At 40.5% G+C, this 18,676-nt stretch overlaps 1 protein-coding gene across 9 annotated transcripts in view; it reads left to right on the top strand.

Moving 5' to 3' along the window:
• Positions 1–18,676, top strand: part of ANK2 (ankyrin 2) — a 203,607-nt gene that overhangs the window by 73,936 nt on the left and 110,995 nt on the right. For 5 of the 9 annotated variants that reach the window (XM_075501225.1, XM_075501222.1, XM_075501223.1 and 2 more), the window contains exons 6-9: positions 3,872–4,057; positions 6,736–6,834; positions 8,003–8,101; positions 16,481–16,579. In XM_075501225.1, coding sequence (XP_075357340.1) covers positions 3,872–4,057; positions 6,736–6,834; positions 8,003–8,101; positions 16,481–16,579 — 483 coding nt within the window. Of the gene's footprint in view, positions 1–3,871; positions 4,058–4,534; positions 4,559–6,735; positions 6,835–8,002; positions 8,102–16,480; positions 16,580–18,676 lie in introns of all 9 variants that reach the window. The other 4 variants (XM_075501226.1, XM_075501224.1, XM_075501220.1 and 1 more) reach the window with 1 other exon arrangement.

Here is an 18,676-nt window from a genome sequence, read left to right as displayed (position 1 = left end):
AGAAAGGGGCCTCCGGAGGTCACTTACTCCAGCCTCCTGCTCCTGTTCCCCTAAGTGAGGAGCGATGGCAGCTGGACCTCCTTGACCAGCAAAGTTACTCTGATCCTGAGGCTTGTCTGCGACTTTGTGTAACCTATGAGTATTCATCGTTGTCTGTGATTAGTGTAAATTGGAAATCAAGTGACTAGCAACGATCACATCAATGAGCTCAGCAGGCAATGTGCTGTTTTCTCCTCGGACGTTTTATTTCTACTGCCGGACTACATGGGTATACCTACGCAGAAGGATGGTATTAATTGCTAGGTTCTGGATTTAATTGCAGTGCTGTAAACCTGCAGTAACTTCAGTGCAAGCCGGGCAGATGCCAAAGTAAGAGAGATGAGACTCCCATCTCAAGAGGCGCTGCATCGTAAGAACTTCCTTCTGCAAATGAGAGGATTTGAGGGCAATGGGGAAAACTCCTAGGTCACGAGGACTGTGCTCATCCTGTTTCCTCCTCTTGTTCTCTTTCTGCCGAATGTTCTTTTATTCCAAGCCAAAGGGACGAGTGAACAGGCTCTGTGCTACAAAGTGTGTTGGCTTCGTGTTTGTTCTGTGGATACGGATGTGCCATGTGACGTAGTAACAGGGAAGTTCCTCTCCTGTCAGAGCTTTTGCTCATGCTTATTACTTTTCCCTAGTCTGTACAGAAACTTACCCATTCTGGATTGCCTTCACAAATGGATGAATTTGAAATGATGGCGCATTTCTGCTAGCTCTCCTTTCCTTTAAACCAAACTGCTAGTGTTAACAGCTGCTTTACTGTCCTTTCTTTCAATGGATACTGTACCATTTGATGACAGCTCCTAAAATAATCCTCTCGTGGCCTGCATATATGGAGATCACGTTACATGTCAGCTTTCTGAAATATGAAATCCCGTGTGATTGCCAGGCAACGTGGCAGAAACACACTCCCTGTGAAGGAGCCGAGTGGAACTGTGGCTCTCCAGGAGCCTGGCCTGGCTACAGCCTGCAGTCACCTGCTTGCAGCTTTTCTCCCGGTAACTTTTACTGGCTGTGATGATCAGGTGCACTGGGAATTCATTCATTAGTTTACAGGAACTGTGAGGCCGAGATGGTTATCATTAATGTGGCCTCGCCTTGAATGCAGACATCCAGGCATCGCTGGAACTCACAGTACAGTCTGATATTTTTTTTTTTTAGAAAAAGGCAGGGGGGAGAAAAAAAATCAAATGCCCCCCACTCTGAACCCGAGTCCAAGTCTGTCTTCTGCCATCAGAAAGGTCAGTTCTCACTTTTGTAGCTTGGAAAGTAAAGGCTGTCTACCCCCTTATCGCTTAACTAGGTAAGTTTTGGTTTCAGGTCTTGCTGAGGTGACGGTTTCAGTGATTCGAGCGTTGCTGAAGGATGGCCTGAGCCACTGTCCGCTTTCACACGTGCCCACAGTTAGTCTCATGAACAGAAAGAAGAAATGGTACATTAAATACGGTGGGATGGTAGCCTGAACTGAGGATGCCACCAAAATACAGGGAGACGCCAAACAGATGCCTTCTGTTTGGCATCAAAGATTGGCTGTCCTCATGTGGGGACACGGGGAAATGAAATGCTTTCTCCGAGCTCTGGTCAGCCATGCTTTCCAGAAGCGATAGGAGAGGAAATGCAGAAAGAATCGTGTCCTTTTAGAGAAGGATGGAAGATAAAGTGGTGAAAATCAAATGGATGATCTTGTCTTTGAAGCTTTGAAACTTGCACTGCCTTTGGATATATTTCGTTTCCTATAGCGCTTATATTCGTGTGCATACAAAATGACAGTAAGGATGAGCTCAGTTTCACAGGGCCTCTAATCCAGGATTTGTTCTCATGTTCCCAGAGGCGAAAGGCAAATGCATTAAGCCATTTCAACACCTAATGTAGCCCCAATCTCAGAATTATCTTTACAGTTCAGCTGTTTCGTCAGCTGTTCACCCTTTTTTAATTCACTGTACAGAATTTAATCTCTATTACAGAAAGAAACCATAGTAGTATCGCTGTTACAACGCACCTACCCACAGTTCTGCGCAAAAGGGAGTGAATGTTATTAGATTACTAAGGGGAAAAATTGCTTTGGCAATTCTTCAAATGTTTCTTTCAGCATATGTTAGCCCTCATTCCTTCCTAGCTTGTCCTTTATTATTTTATTATCTTTCCATATTCCTATTCCAAATCAATTCTGACTCGTTCCTATGCCTTTTATAATGCACCTAAATCAGTTTTCTCACTTTCTGGCTATAATCAACTCTTTAGTTGTTCCTTCTGACCTAGACATAGAAGACCTTGTTTTATTCCCTTCCATTTTCTTTCGTTGTTACTCACCGTGCTTCTGGTCACAGACTCAGAGAGCTGCTCTGTTCCTCGTGGTTCAGCTGCCCTCCGTTCTGGCTGTGGTTACAGCACATATGTGCTTGGGCAGCATGCAAGACTTGAGCTAGATTCAGTTGTATAGTCAGAATAAAAGCGATGGGAGCAGGCAGTACTTCAGCTGAGATAGCAAGTTGCGATCCTGTGACACATTTTAAAGCATTGGCAATCCGGGGCATGTGTGGAGGAGCAAGACAATCTGAAAATAATTTTAAAACAAAGCTGAAACTATTAATGAAAAGCAGAGAAATTTTTCTGACTTTGTTTTTCCAAAAAGTACAAATAATCTAATGTTTTCCTGCTTCAAGTTAGAATAAATTCCTGAAAATGATCTGGCTTTCTTGAGTCATATAGTCTATGCGTAACTTAGAATGGGAAACAGCAGCAAATGCACCAGAAGATACGTTTTCTTTTCGCAGAGACGTGGGATATTAAAAAACAGGTTCCCTGTATACTTTTCACAGCTACTTTGTTCAGTGCTCACTAATCCTTACCAAAATATTGCTAAAAATATGCTTTGTGGCCCATTTTAAGATGAGAAGTGATTAAGAGAGATACTGTAGAATGATCATAGAATCATAGAATCATTAAGGTTGGAAAAGACCTCTAGGATCATCTAGTCCAACCGTCAATCCAACACCTCCATGCCTACTAAACCATGTCCTGAAGTGTCACATCTACACGTTTTTTGAAGTCCTCTGGGCATGGTGACTCCACCACCTCTCTGGGCAGCCTGTTTCAATGCTTGACCGCCCTTCAGTAAAGAAATTGTTCCTAATATCCAATTTAAACCTCTCCTGACGCAACTTGAGGCCATTTCCTCTTGTCCTATCACTTGTTACCTGGGAGAAGAGACCGACCCCCACCTCTCTACAACCTCCTTTCAGGCAGTTGTAGAGAGCAATGTCTCCCCTCAGCCTCCTTTTCTCCAGGCTGAACAACCCCAGGTCCCTCAGCCGCTCCCCATCAGCCTTGTGCTCCAGACCCTTCCCCAGCTCCGTTGCCCTTCTCTGGACACGCTCCAGCCCCTCAATGTCTCTCTGGGAGTGAGGAGCCCAACACTGAACACAGCATTCGAGGTGCGGCCTCACCAGTGCCGAGTACAGGGGCACGATCACTTCCCTAGTCCTGCTGGCCACGCTATTCCTGATACAAGCCAGGATGCTGTTGGCTTTCTTGGCCACCTGGGCACACTGCTGGCTCACGTTCAGTCGGCTGTCTTGATCCTTTGCTTGTACTTGACTTAAAAAAAGCCTACTTTGAAGTGGAAAAAGTGTGCTTCTGACATGTTTGAAGTCATATCTGGGTTAAAATGTTGTGCCTCCGATGTCATTTCACTGGAGACGGTGGTGCAGAGGTAGAAAACAGCCGGTAATGTGCTTATCAAATTTCTATGGGCGAACAGCGCTGTGCAAATCACTGAAGCTCTACGTCCTTCAGCTTACTAAGCACGTCTTGTTTTCTTTTCTACCAGGACGGTTTCACTCCTCTAGCTGTTGCACTGCAACAAGGACACAACCAGGCGGTGGCCATCCTCCTGGAAAATGACACCAAGGGGAAAGTGAGATTACCAGCTCTGCATATTGCCGCTAGAAAAGACGACACCAAATCAGCGGCGCTCTTGCTGCAGAACGACCATAATGCCGATGTGCAGTCCAAGGTAACATGATGCTGCCGTAGAGGTAACAGGGTAGTCACGCGGCTGAGTGCCGATGGGCAACAAACTTTGCCTCCTTCGTCTTAACAGTTAAAGGTAATTTCTTCTGTGGGGAAAGACAAGTTGCTCGACCAGTATCACCAGTAATATCTCTACTTTTGAAGTGTTTAGCTACACAGTAATTACAAACTACTCATTTTTCTGCTTTTTTGTTATACCTCCTGTTTCTTTGGTAACCAGCTTTCTCTCATTATTTGTAAACCAGAAGACACTGGAATGGAAGCAGAATCACTGCTTCCCTATTAAATAGGATACTGGTTTATTGCCCATGGGAACATAGGTTGTATTTAAAGATAATGCATGCTTGAATGGCTTTTCCCTTAATTAACAGCATAACTAATTTCAAAAAGCAACATAGTTCTTCGTTTTGCGGCCAGTCTTTAATATTGTTCCTCTTTTTCCCAAACCATGCTGCATCAGATGATGGTGAATAGGACGACTGAGGTACCGAGATAAAAAATTTTTAATTACTCTTTCTGTTACTTGTAATTATTTTCTCTGCTCTGTGGCAATATTTCTTTATTATTTCGCACTAAAAGTGAAGATAAGACTCTTTTTTAATACATAGAAATCTGTGACTCGACAAACCTATTTTTATTCATCCTTTGTCTTAGATTTTCTTTTTATTTGTGTCACTATTGAAGTAAACTTTTGAGAATTCGCATCAGTTCAAAGAAGTCTGAAGCGAGTAATGGAGCTAAGAGGATGAAGATGCTTTTCTAGCTCAATTTCATTAATTATGAAAATGCACTCACTTGGCATAACTAAATTAAGGTGGCTGGCTCAGCCAGAATAATGGTAAAATTCATTTTCCTTCTTTTACAATAACAAACATAATCAAATCCTCCAAGGTAAAAACATCTTCAGAGCATCTGCTTATTTTTACCTTTGTTCTTATTACGATCCTTTCAATAAAGTTTTGAGATGTCCTTAAGGGGTAGCACATAATCAGAATTTACCTGCAGCAGACAGTATTACATTTCTCATACGGATTCTGGAAATACCAACTCTCCAAGCACTTCCACTAAAAATCATGGGTCTCATTGGCTAGAATTGTGATTTCTCCCCTAAAGATTATTGTCACGTTTAGGAAAAAGAATGATTTCCAAGAATGCTGTCGTTATTTGAACGCCTGCTTTTAAATAATGGAGTTTCTCTGTTAGATGAGGGAATGAATTTTGAATGCACGCACCCGTGTGAAAGCGCTTCACGCTTGGTGTGTGCGCACATGAGCAAGCATGAGCCAGCGACACCGCTGCCTTTACATTGAAAGGGTGACAGCTTCTCTCCAGCATCTGCCCACGGGCATGTTCTTCACTGTGGTAAATCTGAAGGGGGTTACCTCTCCTTCACTGGCCGCTACGTTACTTCTCAGTACCTTGCGTTTGTCACCAGGCAAACACGCGTCCGCAAGAAGGTAGTTGTTAATGCACTATGCATTCAATCTATAGCTTAACGCAGTGTCGTATTTGTGTGCCTCATACCCTCAGTAGACATTTCCCTGGTAATTTATCACAGCAAGAAGTCTATGAATTTAATGAGTGTGTGACTGTACTTTGACCGGGATCACGTGTGGGCTGATGAGGAAGTAAATGGAATTAGGGTAAAATAGCGGGCTGATTGCTCTGTCTTTTGGGAATAAAGTTGATTTCAGAGTGCAACATCTGCCTACCTTGCTTTGTTCCATAAGCAGTTTAAAATGATGATTTGAACACTGAGAGAAATGAAACCTCGTTGAAAATATGGTATAGTCTAGAAGCGAAAAGTATTTCTCTTTCCATAACTAACTTTAAGATCTGATCAAATCAGTGTAAAGCTCTTCAGGGAAACCTCAAAAGCAAGGTCCTTTCTACTTGAATTACTTATGAGACTAAAAGCTTGCTCTGTGTCCTAGTTTCTGAAAAATTAATCTTTTTTTATGTTGTTGTCAAGCAATTCTATGTCTTGTAGCTGAAGCAGGTTTCACCTTCTAGTGTTCAACAGGCAATAAGTAAATTGTGTTTTTTCTGATGTATAGATGGCAAAGATTATTCAGATCCTTTGAGATCCAAATTGTATATAAATATAAATAATTATGACTCTTATACTATGCTACTAAGTAGTTTCTCACGTACACCAAATTATTGGCTTAAATATTGAAGAACCACTGCTTTTTCCAAAAAAAAAAAAAAAAAAAAAAAAAGAAGGAAACATGTTGTCAATATTTCTAATTCTAAGCAGTAAAATAAGAGTCCCACAACTTTGGTGGTCATTTATCCAAAACCAGTAAACAGATGCAGCCCAAAAGACCCATGTTGCTTCCGAATTGTAAGAAGGAAACTTGCTTTATTTTCTTTAAGAATGGCTAATATATTAATATATGTTCTATGATGAAAGCTACTCTTCTTACTGGCCACTGATTCAGAAGACTGAATTGGAGAATGAAAGAATGAAGCACTTTTGATAACCTCTCACATGAAACCTGCACTCTGCGCTACTGAAAGGCTGTGCTGTATTATAGGTGAACTGCATAAAATCGACACGATACATTTGTTTGCCAGCAGCTTTTAAAATCAAGTTCTAGTTAAGCTGATTATCTTGTATAAAATGATTTCTATAATGAGGGCTGTTTCCCTTTGTAGAGTGGCTTTACGCCTTTGCACATAGCCGCGCACTATGGAAATGTCAATGTGGCAACGCTTCTGCTAAACCGAGGAGCTGCAGTCGATTTCACAGCAAGGGTACGGAGGAATTTCTTTCTCTTCTTAGTTGTAATGGCCTACAGAAGTGGGAGTGTTTCTTTGTGTAATTCTTAGTCAAGAGTAAGTGAGGAGCAAAGTAATGCTGAAATTCTGTTGTGTTCAAAGATGTCTTTATTTTGCAGTAATTCTTAAAGGTTGCCTCCATGCAATGCACCACAGTCCTTGGGAGTTGAGTAGCGACCAGTATTCCCAGCTGAAGGAAGCAGGCTCCTTTGACTAGCTCCAGAAAGCTGATATTCTCATAACGTGTCAACTCACTTCAGCTTTTCTGTCAGTTAGACATACTCCAGAAATATATGTAGGATTTATTGGCTTATTCAGTATTTACTATACTACTTGAATTTGGTATTTTCACATATAAACATATTTTGAAAAAGTAAAGTAAGGTCTATTGCCATTCTATAAATGCAACAATAAAAGTACTAGTTAATTATGACTACTCTTCTATGGTAAACAACTGCAGAGCTACATAATAGGGTCTCTTTGCTGTTGTACGTTACGTGGTTTGAAGCGCGGCATCTGGTGCCGTGAAAACCTCTGGCAATCCGTACCTCAACATAGCTACCGGATCACAAGTTGTCTGTTTAATTTTGCCAGACGCACTCTGAATTACTTCAGGGTTCTGCCTTTCAGACTGACTTCCTCCTGTTGCCAATCTGGAATAGCTGCTAAGATTACCTCTTTCCTCGCCCAAAGCGTTTGCAAGGACTTTCAGCCTAAACAGGACCTACTCCTTCACGCTATTAGCATTACACTAAGAAGGTTCCTTTGTGTAGGAGTCACGCCTTTGTGCCCTCTGTGTATGTTGCAATGATTTAAATGCATCAGTGTTTTGTGAATATTGACTCATTGGGGCTCTGATATATGTTTGTTTATTTGTCTGACTCTGGGACTGTGATGTTTGCTGCTTTGGCAGATGCGCTGCTTCATTTATTAAAAAACCCCAAACAATGAATAAAGGTTTTTGCTTAGAAAGGAATTACTAACTCTAGCTTATATGGTGTGTGCCTAGCTCTGATGCTCAAGTACGTTTTTGTTTATTCTCTACGATGTGACGGTCTCATTTTTTGTGATCCGAACACAAATTCACCACCATTATACACCTTCAAATCCATCATGCTCATTGTTTGTTCTTTTCATGGTGTAGAATGGAATCACCCCACTGCATGTGGCTTCCAAAAGGGGAAACACAAACATGGTGAAGCTCTTGTTGGATCGCGGAGGGCAGATCGATGCCAAAACCAGGGTGAGTCTTTCTATTCCCTGAATATGATGTTGTCCCTTTTTGGGAATGGATTGGGATTTTTTGCTTGCTTGGTTTTGGTTTTGTTGTTTGTTTGTTTGTTTGTTTGTTTTTTAAGCCAGAGACTGGGAACACCAAGATTCATAGCTAGGAATTCAGCTTCAGTAATTGTGTCTTGTGCTCTGTTCTTAAAGTGAGACATTAGATGCGGGTGGGTGTTATAAATGACTCCAAAAAAAAAAAAAAAAAAAATTCTGCTGAACACAGCTCCAAAAATGTTAACCATTGCCTCCTCACAAGTGTACTCTATTTGAAACTTGGACCAAATTTAAATTGTGACTCCAAAAATTATTTATAAAGAAACATTTTTGTACCTTTTTTTTTTTTTTTAAATTCAGAATCCTACCTTTAGTTTTCAGATTGTTACTTGTTTTATGTAGACTGTTTTCTAGGGTATCAGGCTAAAGAATGACAAGTATTGGCGATAGTAGGAGGCAGAAATACTATTTCCTTTAGTCTCCTGTATAATCTACCTACATCATACAAGAAACAGCTGATGACAGATCTTTTTGCGGAAACAAGCCTGTTAGTTGGTCCAGCTTCACGTGACACAAGAACGTGCCTGCTGCACAGCAATGGGAGGTGGAGGGTCTGGACTCGGCTAAGCCTTTCAGTCCCCTGCCTCCTAAATGTCTGGCCAGTCATAGTATGCCTGATGCAAACTGCTGTAGTGGGCTGGCAGTCCCTTTTTCCTGAAGAGTCAATACTGGGAACACGTAACCTACTCTGTGCCAGCAGCCACTTCCCCAGACTAACCACAGAGAATTAGGTGACTCTCACTGGCTTCCTCCTCCCAGTCGTCCTGTTGAAACGCCACATCAATATTGTGCTCTTTATTTACGGGTGATTTTGCAGTTATTCAGGACAAAAGAAAAACCCGTCAATTTGTATGGGCAAGGTTCATTATTTCAAATGGGATTTTGGAGTCACCTAGGAAAATGTGGTCATTTATGCGAACTGATCAGCACTCGTTCTTGCAAGCTGCTGGTTTTTAAGCACTGATCTGCAAAATTATATCTCCAAGTAATAGAGGGTGTTTTAGAACACAGAGTTTAGAGCTGGACATAAGAGTTTTTGTTTCATAAGGTAGGAAGGTAGAGGATATTGTGGTCAACTACCCTTGTGGATGATTCAGCCTCTGCAGTTACTTTGCTATTAATTACATCAACCGTTTGTTGCTTCATAAGCTAGGAAGACAATCGTGATTATCGTGTAACTCTATATGTGATTATGATTTTGATTTCTGATTTTTTATGAAATTATGTTTCTTGCTCTTTTTTTTTTTTTTTTTTTTAAAAAAAACCTACTGATGATGGAAAATGCTGCCTCTCATGAAGGCGTGCAGTAAATAATCCCTGGTTAAAATTTCCACAATAAGTGCCTAAAATCTCATGGGAAAGAGGCATGAAATGGTAATGGTACACTGCAGATAAGTCATACAGAAATGGTCCATCTGGCCTGTGGAATGATGGTATTGAATTCGCCTAGTTCCTGTTCAGTATTTAGATACTTGTTTTAGACAATTTGGCACAGATTATTGTGAAGGACGTCCTAGATTTTAAAAGGTCAAGGTGTATTCCCTTCCCCGCTCACCTGCAAAGATTGATGTGCAGTTGTGAATGAAACTGGAAGAACAGGACTTTGCCCAACGTAGGTGGAAGGTCCTAATTTTAGAGTCTTCTCATTGTCTGGGCTTCCTGCCCTTTGTCAGCTGCTACATTAGCTCAAAAACTGTCAGCACAAAGATATCAGTGAAAACCCGTAAAGGTATCCTAAAGCACACACATCCCAGTTTGCACAGGCTCAGCAGCTTCCTCTTGCTTTCATCTTCTGCCTTCTCCCTGCTCAAAGGCACACGGTGGTGGTTGGCTGCGTGTACTTCGCAGTGGGGAAGATTCCAGAGCTTCGGTTTTGCTGTCAGTGTCTCTGTGGCGTGATCTTGTCTTCATGCCAGCTGTTTATATCGTCTCGGTGTCTTTTTCTTTTCCCTTTGCTTTGTCCGCATGCCTTGTGTGCTTTGCTATGGCCGTGAGTATGTAGGGTATTGAAGAGGTAGGTTGTGTGTTGCATGCCATGCATACGTGTGTTTTGTACTTTGAAGGACAGACTTCCGCCTCCCCCACCTCGGTACTAACATGCTTGCCTTTCCATACTCGCCTTTTCATTTCTTCTGAGGAACACCTGCATTCTTCCAGTAGGTCAGATTCACTGAAAAACAGTGGAATTAAACGTACTAGGATATTTCATTGCCGGATAGCTTGGGCTTTTATTCTTGGTCTCCATACCACATCAAAATAAGCTCTTTGGTTAAAAAAAGTACTCATTGCTTTCATTCAGTTTATTTTTAACTTGCTTCATTACATGACATCTGATGATGCATAAATTAAGATGCAAAAACTTATTGTGACAGATTTTAGATGAGCCTCAGTACTTGAGTTTTGCAGAGTTAATCTGTTAAATCTTTGTATGTTTGAAAATGTTGTATTGGAATGATCCATTAGGAGCCCCTGTATTGTTTAAAAAAAATAAATTAAAATGTACGTTCTTCAAAGGGAGTAAATTATGCATGTGTCCTACTGTTTCATAGTTAATGTTGCATGTCAGAGGAAAGACCTGCTTACTGCAGGAATTGCATATTTTTATTTTCTATACATTTCATAATATATTTGCTGAAATTTTATGGTGTTTCTCACTGGAGTATAAAGATGTAGAATTGCCAGTAAATCTGCTTGCTACCTTTATATATTTTAAAATAAAATTTTAGTTAAATTTTTTGGGCAAGTTTTACCATTTTTCTCAACTAACTACTAAATAAGTTTGTAAAATGTGCAATTTAATTTCTCTTTTATATTGTATCTAAAGCAAAAATGTAAACTCCATTCCCAATGATATTAATAGGATACTTTTATTAGTACTGCCTGTTGTATCTACGTTTGTGCTACTTCTATTTACATACAAGCCTTATCTGGAGTTTTGTTTGCTAAGTAATTAACGGGTAAAATTTCTTATGCTAAAACATTTCATATTTAAAATCTTAGTCAAACCTGTATTCTCCACAAGTTTCCCTGAATAAGAACTTCAATGACATGTTTGTTTAAAATTTTAGATTTTAGCTAAACTTCTGACCTGTACAACTTCCGGCGGTAGACCAGTGGAGTTGGGTTTCAGAAGCAATTGTGCAGACCGTGGCTAGGAATCAGCATGCAGAAACTTGTTCTCTAAAAGATGGTGGAAAGTTCAATTTACGATTAAATTGATGTCATGGGGTCACGTGACAACTATCAATTCTCACGTTGAGAGAAGGAAAGCATTTACAGCCTGCCTGAAACATAGTAAGGATTATTGCAGGGAGGGTTATTTTAAGCATTTAAAAGCAGAGCAATTCAGCATGGCCAAAATATATCTATTTCTATTAAAAAAATACATTCTGATATAATGGAATAGTAACAGTAAGGATGTGCGGGATATTGAAATGTTACAGACTATAAAGGGGTTTAGGAGTATTCTTTATGAATGCAGTGTTTGTAATATCTCTATTTTTATCATCTCTCTGTATAAATTGTATAGGAAAAAAAAGAACAAGAATGTGAGGCTTTTTTATTTTTTTTATGCTTTTTTTTACTTTTAAAATACAGTGTTAGTCACAGGCTTTTGTCACCTTCTGGGTATTTCCATTTTTGTGGGACTATGCAAACACGCTTAGAAGAGGGGGAGGAACACGTTCACCTGTCTCAGACGCTGAAGTTGCCACACATTTTGTGTTCATTCTATTGAATCTTGCCAACATCGAAATGAAATTTTTCTTGCTCTGGGAGTTTTCTTTAGACTCCTCTTGCAGGCTCTTGTCCAGAATATTTACAGTTGAAAAAAATCCCTGGAATGAAACAGAGCATCTAGTCTTGGAATGGAAAGCTTATTGTGTGGGAGAGTAAACATGTTGTGTGCCTGGAGCGTGGCAGCTGGAGCTGGAGAGGGGAGTAGACGTGATAATGGTGGGGAGAAGGTCTGGTATGCCATTTGGGTTGGAGAAGGGCCACGGAAAAGAAAGGAGGCTCAGCTGGAGCTGAAAGAAGTAGACGGTCGGTCACAGAGATGTACAATACCAATGGGAAAAGAAAAGGAAGGAAGCTGTGGGGGGTGGAACTCGGATTTTTTGGGGGTTAGGTTGGGTTTTTTGTGGTGAGTGTGCTTCAGACACCCCTTAGCACTCATTCTGGGAACCTACTGAGAATTATTTGTAATAATGTCTCCTTTTGTATATATGCATCCTGACAAGACAGGCATGGCTCTCTGCTATTTTCACGTGGTAGTGGGTTTCCTACCATAAAGCCATTGTAGCAGGATCCTAACCCTGTCTTGGCACCACACTATGTTTACAGCGATTTTTTCCTGCAGTAATGCTGCTGTGACATTTTCTCCTAGTCTTCACACATGCACAGAGCACTAATAATTCATTGGCAGTTCTTGCCATTCCTAAAGCAATGCCAGATCATAAATATCTAATCACAATGCAGATACTTGATATAAAAAATTTAGTGGACTCATACAATGTTTACAAGGGAGCGGGAAGGGACGTTGTACAGATTATCTAAGCAAGCTATACAGATAGTGACTGTTACTTAGAATTATTTAAGTTAATATCTTACTACTCAAGGGAATGCATGGTACATTTTTTGCTGCCTTTTTAAAATTTGGACTTTGAATGGCAGACCTGGAGGAATACTTTAGAGCGTGTTTAATTATGCCAAGACTCTGAGAGCTTAGAGCAAGAGGGAGACTTGCCTTGTTCATTTTTAAAGCGATGAGGTTTAGTAGTAATGAAAAATGAACAAATGAAAAGGCCTTTATTTGTCGAGAAAATTCAGACAATTTTGCACGTCTGACATACAGAATGCTAAAATTTTACTTCACCCGTATAAAAATGAGAATGTGCAGCTGCAGTTTAGAAGAATTCTTTGATAATTTGGCCTTTGATGTTCATGTGCTGTCATCAGTCTTCGTTCGAATGAGCACTGAACGTGCGCTCCTGTCCTTCTGTAAAGGTGCTGCCCATATCATTTGCCATTAAGAATCTCTCGTAAGCACAGCTTCTTTTTATCTCAGTCTCTCTGGAAAGCTGAAGTAAAGCATTTTAATCACTGTGAAATGACCCAATAATTTATCTTCCTGAGCCTGGCAGTTAGGAGTCATGCAGAGAATTCAGAATTAATTTTGCAGGTTAAAAAATGACCAGTGATTGACTTTCAAGAAAAAAAGGCAAAAATTTACCTTCTATTTTGAGAGCCATTTAAGAGGGAATTAGGAGTGATGGAATTGCCTGGCTTCCATACATACAGAGAGGATTGTAGTGTCATTTCTAACAGTGACCCAGCTGTCGGTTACATTGCAAAGCATGAGCTAGGAGAGTTCCACGTAGGGGAACAACAGAAGACCAGGTGCAGGATGTCACTTGGAAGATGAAAACATTTAACTCTCCATTATGTACTATTTGGGATGAGGAGATAAATATTGGACTCCTTAAAATATAAAACTGCTGAATTTCTTGTCTCCTGGCATGGCAGCCTTTGTGTTTAGGGCATATCCATTATCTGTGCTTCAAAGTCTGTGCCTCTTCGACCCAGTGTTGTATGTCCTGTCAAATGATGTGTTTGATATTTTGGTCAGCATGTGTTCTTCAGTTTACATGGTGTACCGATTGGCAATGGAATGATTAAAAAGGTACCTAGGCAAACTCCTGCAATAGATTTCAGAGCACTGAGGTTCACTGCAAATAGATAATGGTGCAGAAGAGGCCTAATTTGGTACACCAGCGTGTCTCTTGATGTTGACTAATGTCAGTTTGTCCTCATTGGATTATGTACTAATTCTTCCACTACAACAGCTCTCTCTTTGCAATTTCCCTCATCTTTGAAGAAAACATAAAAGCAAAACCAGAATCTAAAGTACTAAATATGCAATAATTTTAAAATATACATGCTGTTTTCCCCAGGGCAGAAAGAGGGAAGAGAAGAGGGTTATATGGGAAGGCTGCAAAGCATATTGCTTTATTCCCCTACTGGAAAGTGCACAGATAGTAGTAAATGATGATGATGCATTTATAAAAGCTATGACAGGATAGAATAGGATAGGTAGCAAATTTTTATCTCTACTTTTAGAGGGAATTATAGATAAGAACAGAGGAGAAATCATGCTTTTTAATGATTTAGTTCTTATTCTTGTTTTAGCTAGACTTTCTTGTGGAGTTGATGTGTTTCATAGCTTGTATTTTTCTTCTTTTTTCTCCCTCTGGGGATTTGTCCTGTTTTTTCAGGGGTTCACACAATTCTACCTTTCTTTTGCTGTTCTATTAAACAGAATAACATCAAAGTCACTATGCAGATAGGGAAAGTGAACCTCCCACATTGATTAAAAATGTAGAGCGCAGAAGGCCAGAAACTGGAAAGAAATACCAAATAAATACCTTTCCTAGAAATACATTTGGGATATATTCTCACCTTAGTAATGCTAATAGGAATTACGTGTTCTCTCTTTCATCTCTCTGGCAGAAAGATGAAAATATACCTCAGTTGGGCATATAAAGACTTGATTTAGGGGACTCTGAAGTTTCAGCGCAGAAAAAAAAAAAAAACCAGATAAGCTCGTTACACCCAATTCTTTTAGATTGACCCAATCTGCCAGGTGCTGAACAGCCTTGAATTCTGTTTGCAGGTTTGATCTTGCATCTGTTGAATTTCATTGCAAAGCTTCCATGGATTTAGTGATGCCTCTGCCCCTGAGATAGTGAGCGTCAAGGCACACCTAACCCCTTCACATGTTTCTGAAAAATGTCTGGAAACGGTAGATAAGTAAGGGAGAAAAATTCCTCCCTGCAGCCTTCAGTTCCTCCCTGCAGCAGAGCTTTGTTGCACTGCTAACTCAGAAAGGTGCTCTGTGCTTCCGAAACCGAGGATGAGGGAGGATCTACTTCTTGGAACTACCTTTTGTAGAGTATTACAGGGCTATGTTTGCATAGCCACAATGATGTTGCAATTGCAATGGCACTGCGCAGTCTAGAGCTACTTTTAATTTGAAAATAGTAGTAGTAGAAGTAAAAAACATAGCGATGCAGACTCCCTCCAAACTCCAGCAAGGCAAACAGCGTATCTGTGTATGAAGCAGGGTCACTAACTCATACTTAAGGCCATGTTCTTGCGTTTTGGTACTTTTTTAACCTCTAAGTAATAGATCTGTCTCAGACCAGTATACTAATCTTTTAATCATGCTGTTACTGGATTCTTCAGACAGCACCCTAAAATAATAGCATCTACCTCATCTAAGATGAGCAGTGTGTCTCAAAGGGAGAAGGTTTTTCTTGTGATTAAAAACTATTACCATTTCACCCTTACAAACCTATCTCTGTTGAATGAGTATTGGTGACTTCTCTGAGTGCATGCTTTTGAACAATATCGAGGTCTAATGAGGTGAAAGCTTGGGTTTCTCTCTCTTATGCATTTTCTTTTTTCTGTCATTCAGCACTAACATTCTTTTGCAACCATTGTTCTTGCCTCGTATTCCCTGTATTTTTGTGCATAAAGTCCAAACTGTAGCAGCATTACCTGGAATGCATTCTCCTATCTAAATGTTTCATTGACACATCTTTTGCTGCCACTGCTGTGATCATTACTGAGTAGCCTGAGCAAGTCTTTTGGTATAGGGTGGCATTCTGCAGCAGAGAAAATATTGCAGAGTTGGTGGTCTCACAGCACTTTTAGCAAAGAATTGTTAGCTCTTTGTTCACCACTTAATCTCAAAAATGAAAGGTTTTGTTCTGTTTGTGTGTCTCTTTCTCTTTTTCTCTGTTTTAAAATCTTCTTCTGCTGCCTGTTTAAAAAAAAAAAAAAAACCCAAATAAATTCTAGAGTAAATTTTCTAGTATGAACATTTCTTGTTTCATCCCTGCATCAAAAGCAATCCAAAGGACAAGGGTAGATGAATGGAGCATCCTTGGCCCAGCACACGTTATCCAGGGAGAGGCAATACAATCTCAAAGCTGTGCAGAGAAGGAGGGCAGGAGGCAATGCATGCTCACATTATCCTCTTTGAGAAGAGATTTCAACACACAGTGGGCTTCCTCTCTGAAATGGTAACCTTCGAGTGTCCTTTACTGGTGCGAGGAAGAATAGGGATGAAAGTTCATGTCGTAGAGCCAGCTTCAGTGAGGAGTCAAAAAAAAGGAGCTTTTTCACATGCTTGTGGGGCTGCATTCCTGGAAGGGTGTTCCTCAGAGTGCCGGGACGGACAGTTGGGGATGTGCTCATTTGTTTTCCCTCCTTTTACTTGAAGGATGGACTCACCCCCCTCCACTGTGCTGCAAGAAGTGGACATGACCAAGTTGTGGAGCTGCTCCTGGAACGAGGTGCCCCACTGCTTGCACGGACCAAGGTGTGTGTCTTATTCGAATATGTTAACAGCTCTATGTAACTTTCCACAGAATTTTCACTGTCACTGAAAGGACAAGGAAGAAGACAGGAACATTTCTGTTCTCCCAAAGGAAACGTGTTAATGGGTAGAGTGATCCAAAATAAGGTTTTCTTACATAATTAGGGACTATCCTTTCCAAATATATGAAACAGTATACACTTCTTTGCCCCTCTATAATATCAGACTAAACACATGATATACAGTGCTACTGCAAGCACTTCACTTTTGTTGCTTGCTAATACCGTAGGACACAGAGATGGGAAAGCTGGGTCAGTCACTCCTGAGATGAGTCCTGGTATATATTTTCTGATCCTTCATATAAGCTAAGACCTGTGACTTGCAGCTTCTCCTAATTGTTTTCATGGACTATTTCAGACTTGTGAAATTATTTCAGTGTGTTCTTACTGATTTCTGAAAAGCGCACATCTAAGATTAATGCATTTCCTACAAGTGCTGTCCCTTTGGTCAAACTAATGAGAGAAAGATACTTGCAGTATAATAGCAAACCCCACTGAGCAGCACTTCACATCAGTAAATTTCAGAGTGCCTGACAAAGGTAGCTGGTATCATTAGTTGGAAAACAGTGGAACAGCGTATTGCAATGATATGCTTGAGGTCCCCTGGAAGATCAGGAGGGACAATTTAAATACCAGTTTCAGCCCATTGCACTGTTTACTGGGCCCCACTCCCTCAAACATGGCTCGGAACAAGGGCAATCGGTGTATTCTCACCCATAGTTATCCTTATTGGAGACTCAAGATTTTCTCTTGATAGTCTTCAGGAGGTTTTATCACTGGGTTGCAAGCGCATCAGCTACATCAAATAAGGATGTGCTCAGGCTGCGCATCCTTGATAGCACCAAGTGGACCAGGTCATTGTTTATGCAGGAGGGATCCACAGGGAGATGGGAATTGTAGGGAAAAGAATCCTTCTAGTTTCACCGATTCCTTCGGTGGGAGAAGGTGGCTAGGTGAACCTCACATGGCAACACCCTCACTTCACTAAGAGGTAGAGAGGCTCAGAAGAACAAACCCTGCCACATATATTGTGCGCACTTCAGGCGGGATTCCCAGATGTTGCCATTCAAAGGCAGATGTTGCCCATCAGGACAAAATATCAACGTTGCTGTGGCAGCATCTAGACGTCCCCAGGGTGTGGGGGATTGAGCAGAGCAGAACTGTCCAGTGAGCAATTCCCTCCTTCCAGGTGACAAACAGTCAGTGTGACCACACCAAATCAGTTACCTGTTCCAGTCTATATGTTGTAGTCTATCTTTGAACACGCAGTGCTTTTTAAGTACCTTACTGCATATAAAATGAAATTCAATTTAAAAGCATTCCTCTTCTAACTTCCAATTGAAACAGGTGGTTCCAAACTGGAGACAGACAAATATGTAAACAGTAAAACTAATTTTTTCTGAAAACAACTTGTTATACATATTAATAGCAACAATTCTCTTTCCTCTTAATTGTTGATCTTCCATGGACTTCAATATTTACAAAAAGATCTATTAAAGCCAGACAGGGCTATAAAACTCCTGCTTCCACTGCCCTTCAAGTGTTCTGGTTTGAACAAAAGGTCCGACCATGATGGTGGTTGAAAGTATCATTTCCCAGAAGCTCAGGAGCCAGGTTTGCCAATATAATTTATTTTTCCATTGAATACTTAAAAAAAAAAAAATACAGGTTCCTTAATAAATACGATGATGGGTAAATAGGTGCTTTTCCTCTAATTAACATATAACCCATGTCTTAGTGTTATGAGTATCCCCAGAACTGTCTTTTAAGGTCAAGATATGTTTTATTAAATCATGAGGCAAGACCCTTAGATTCTTTTGCTTTGATTAACTTCTGATTTTAGTTTGTTATATGACGTTCCTCTAAATTTGCCTGTATTTGCTGGAAGGGGAGGGGTGGCTGTAGCTTTTTTCAGTTTTTCTTCCAGTCCGTAGCTCAGATGCGGCTCTGTTTCAGTGATGGGGGTACTCTGCAAACTCACGATCGCATCCTTCTAATACGTGCCACGATCTAAGTGCGAGTTACTAGAAGTTACTGTTCT

This window comes from Mycteria americana, chromosome 4 (genome assembly GCF_035582795.1).
Source record: "Mycteria americana isolate JAX WOST 10 ecotype Jacksonville Zoo and Gardens chromosome 4, USCA_MyAme_1.0, whole genome shotgun sequence".
Classification (NCBI taxonomy): Eukaryota; Metazoa; Chordata; class Aves; order Ciconiiformes; family Ciconiidae; genus Mycteria; species Mycteria americana.
This window is presented reverse-complemented; position numbering and strand designations above follow the sequence as displayed.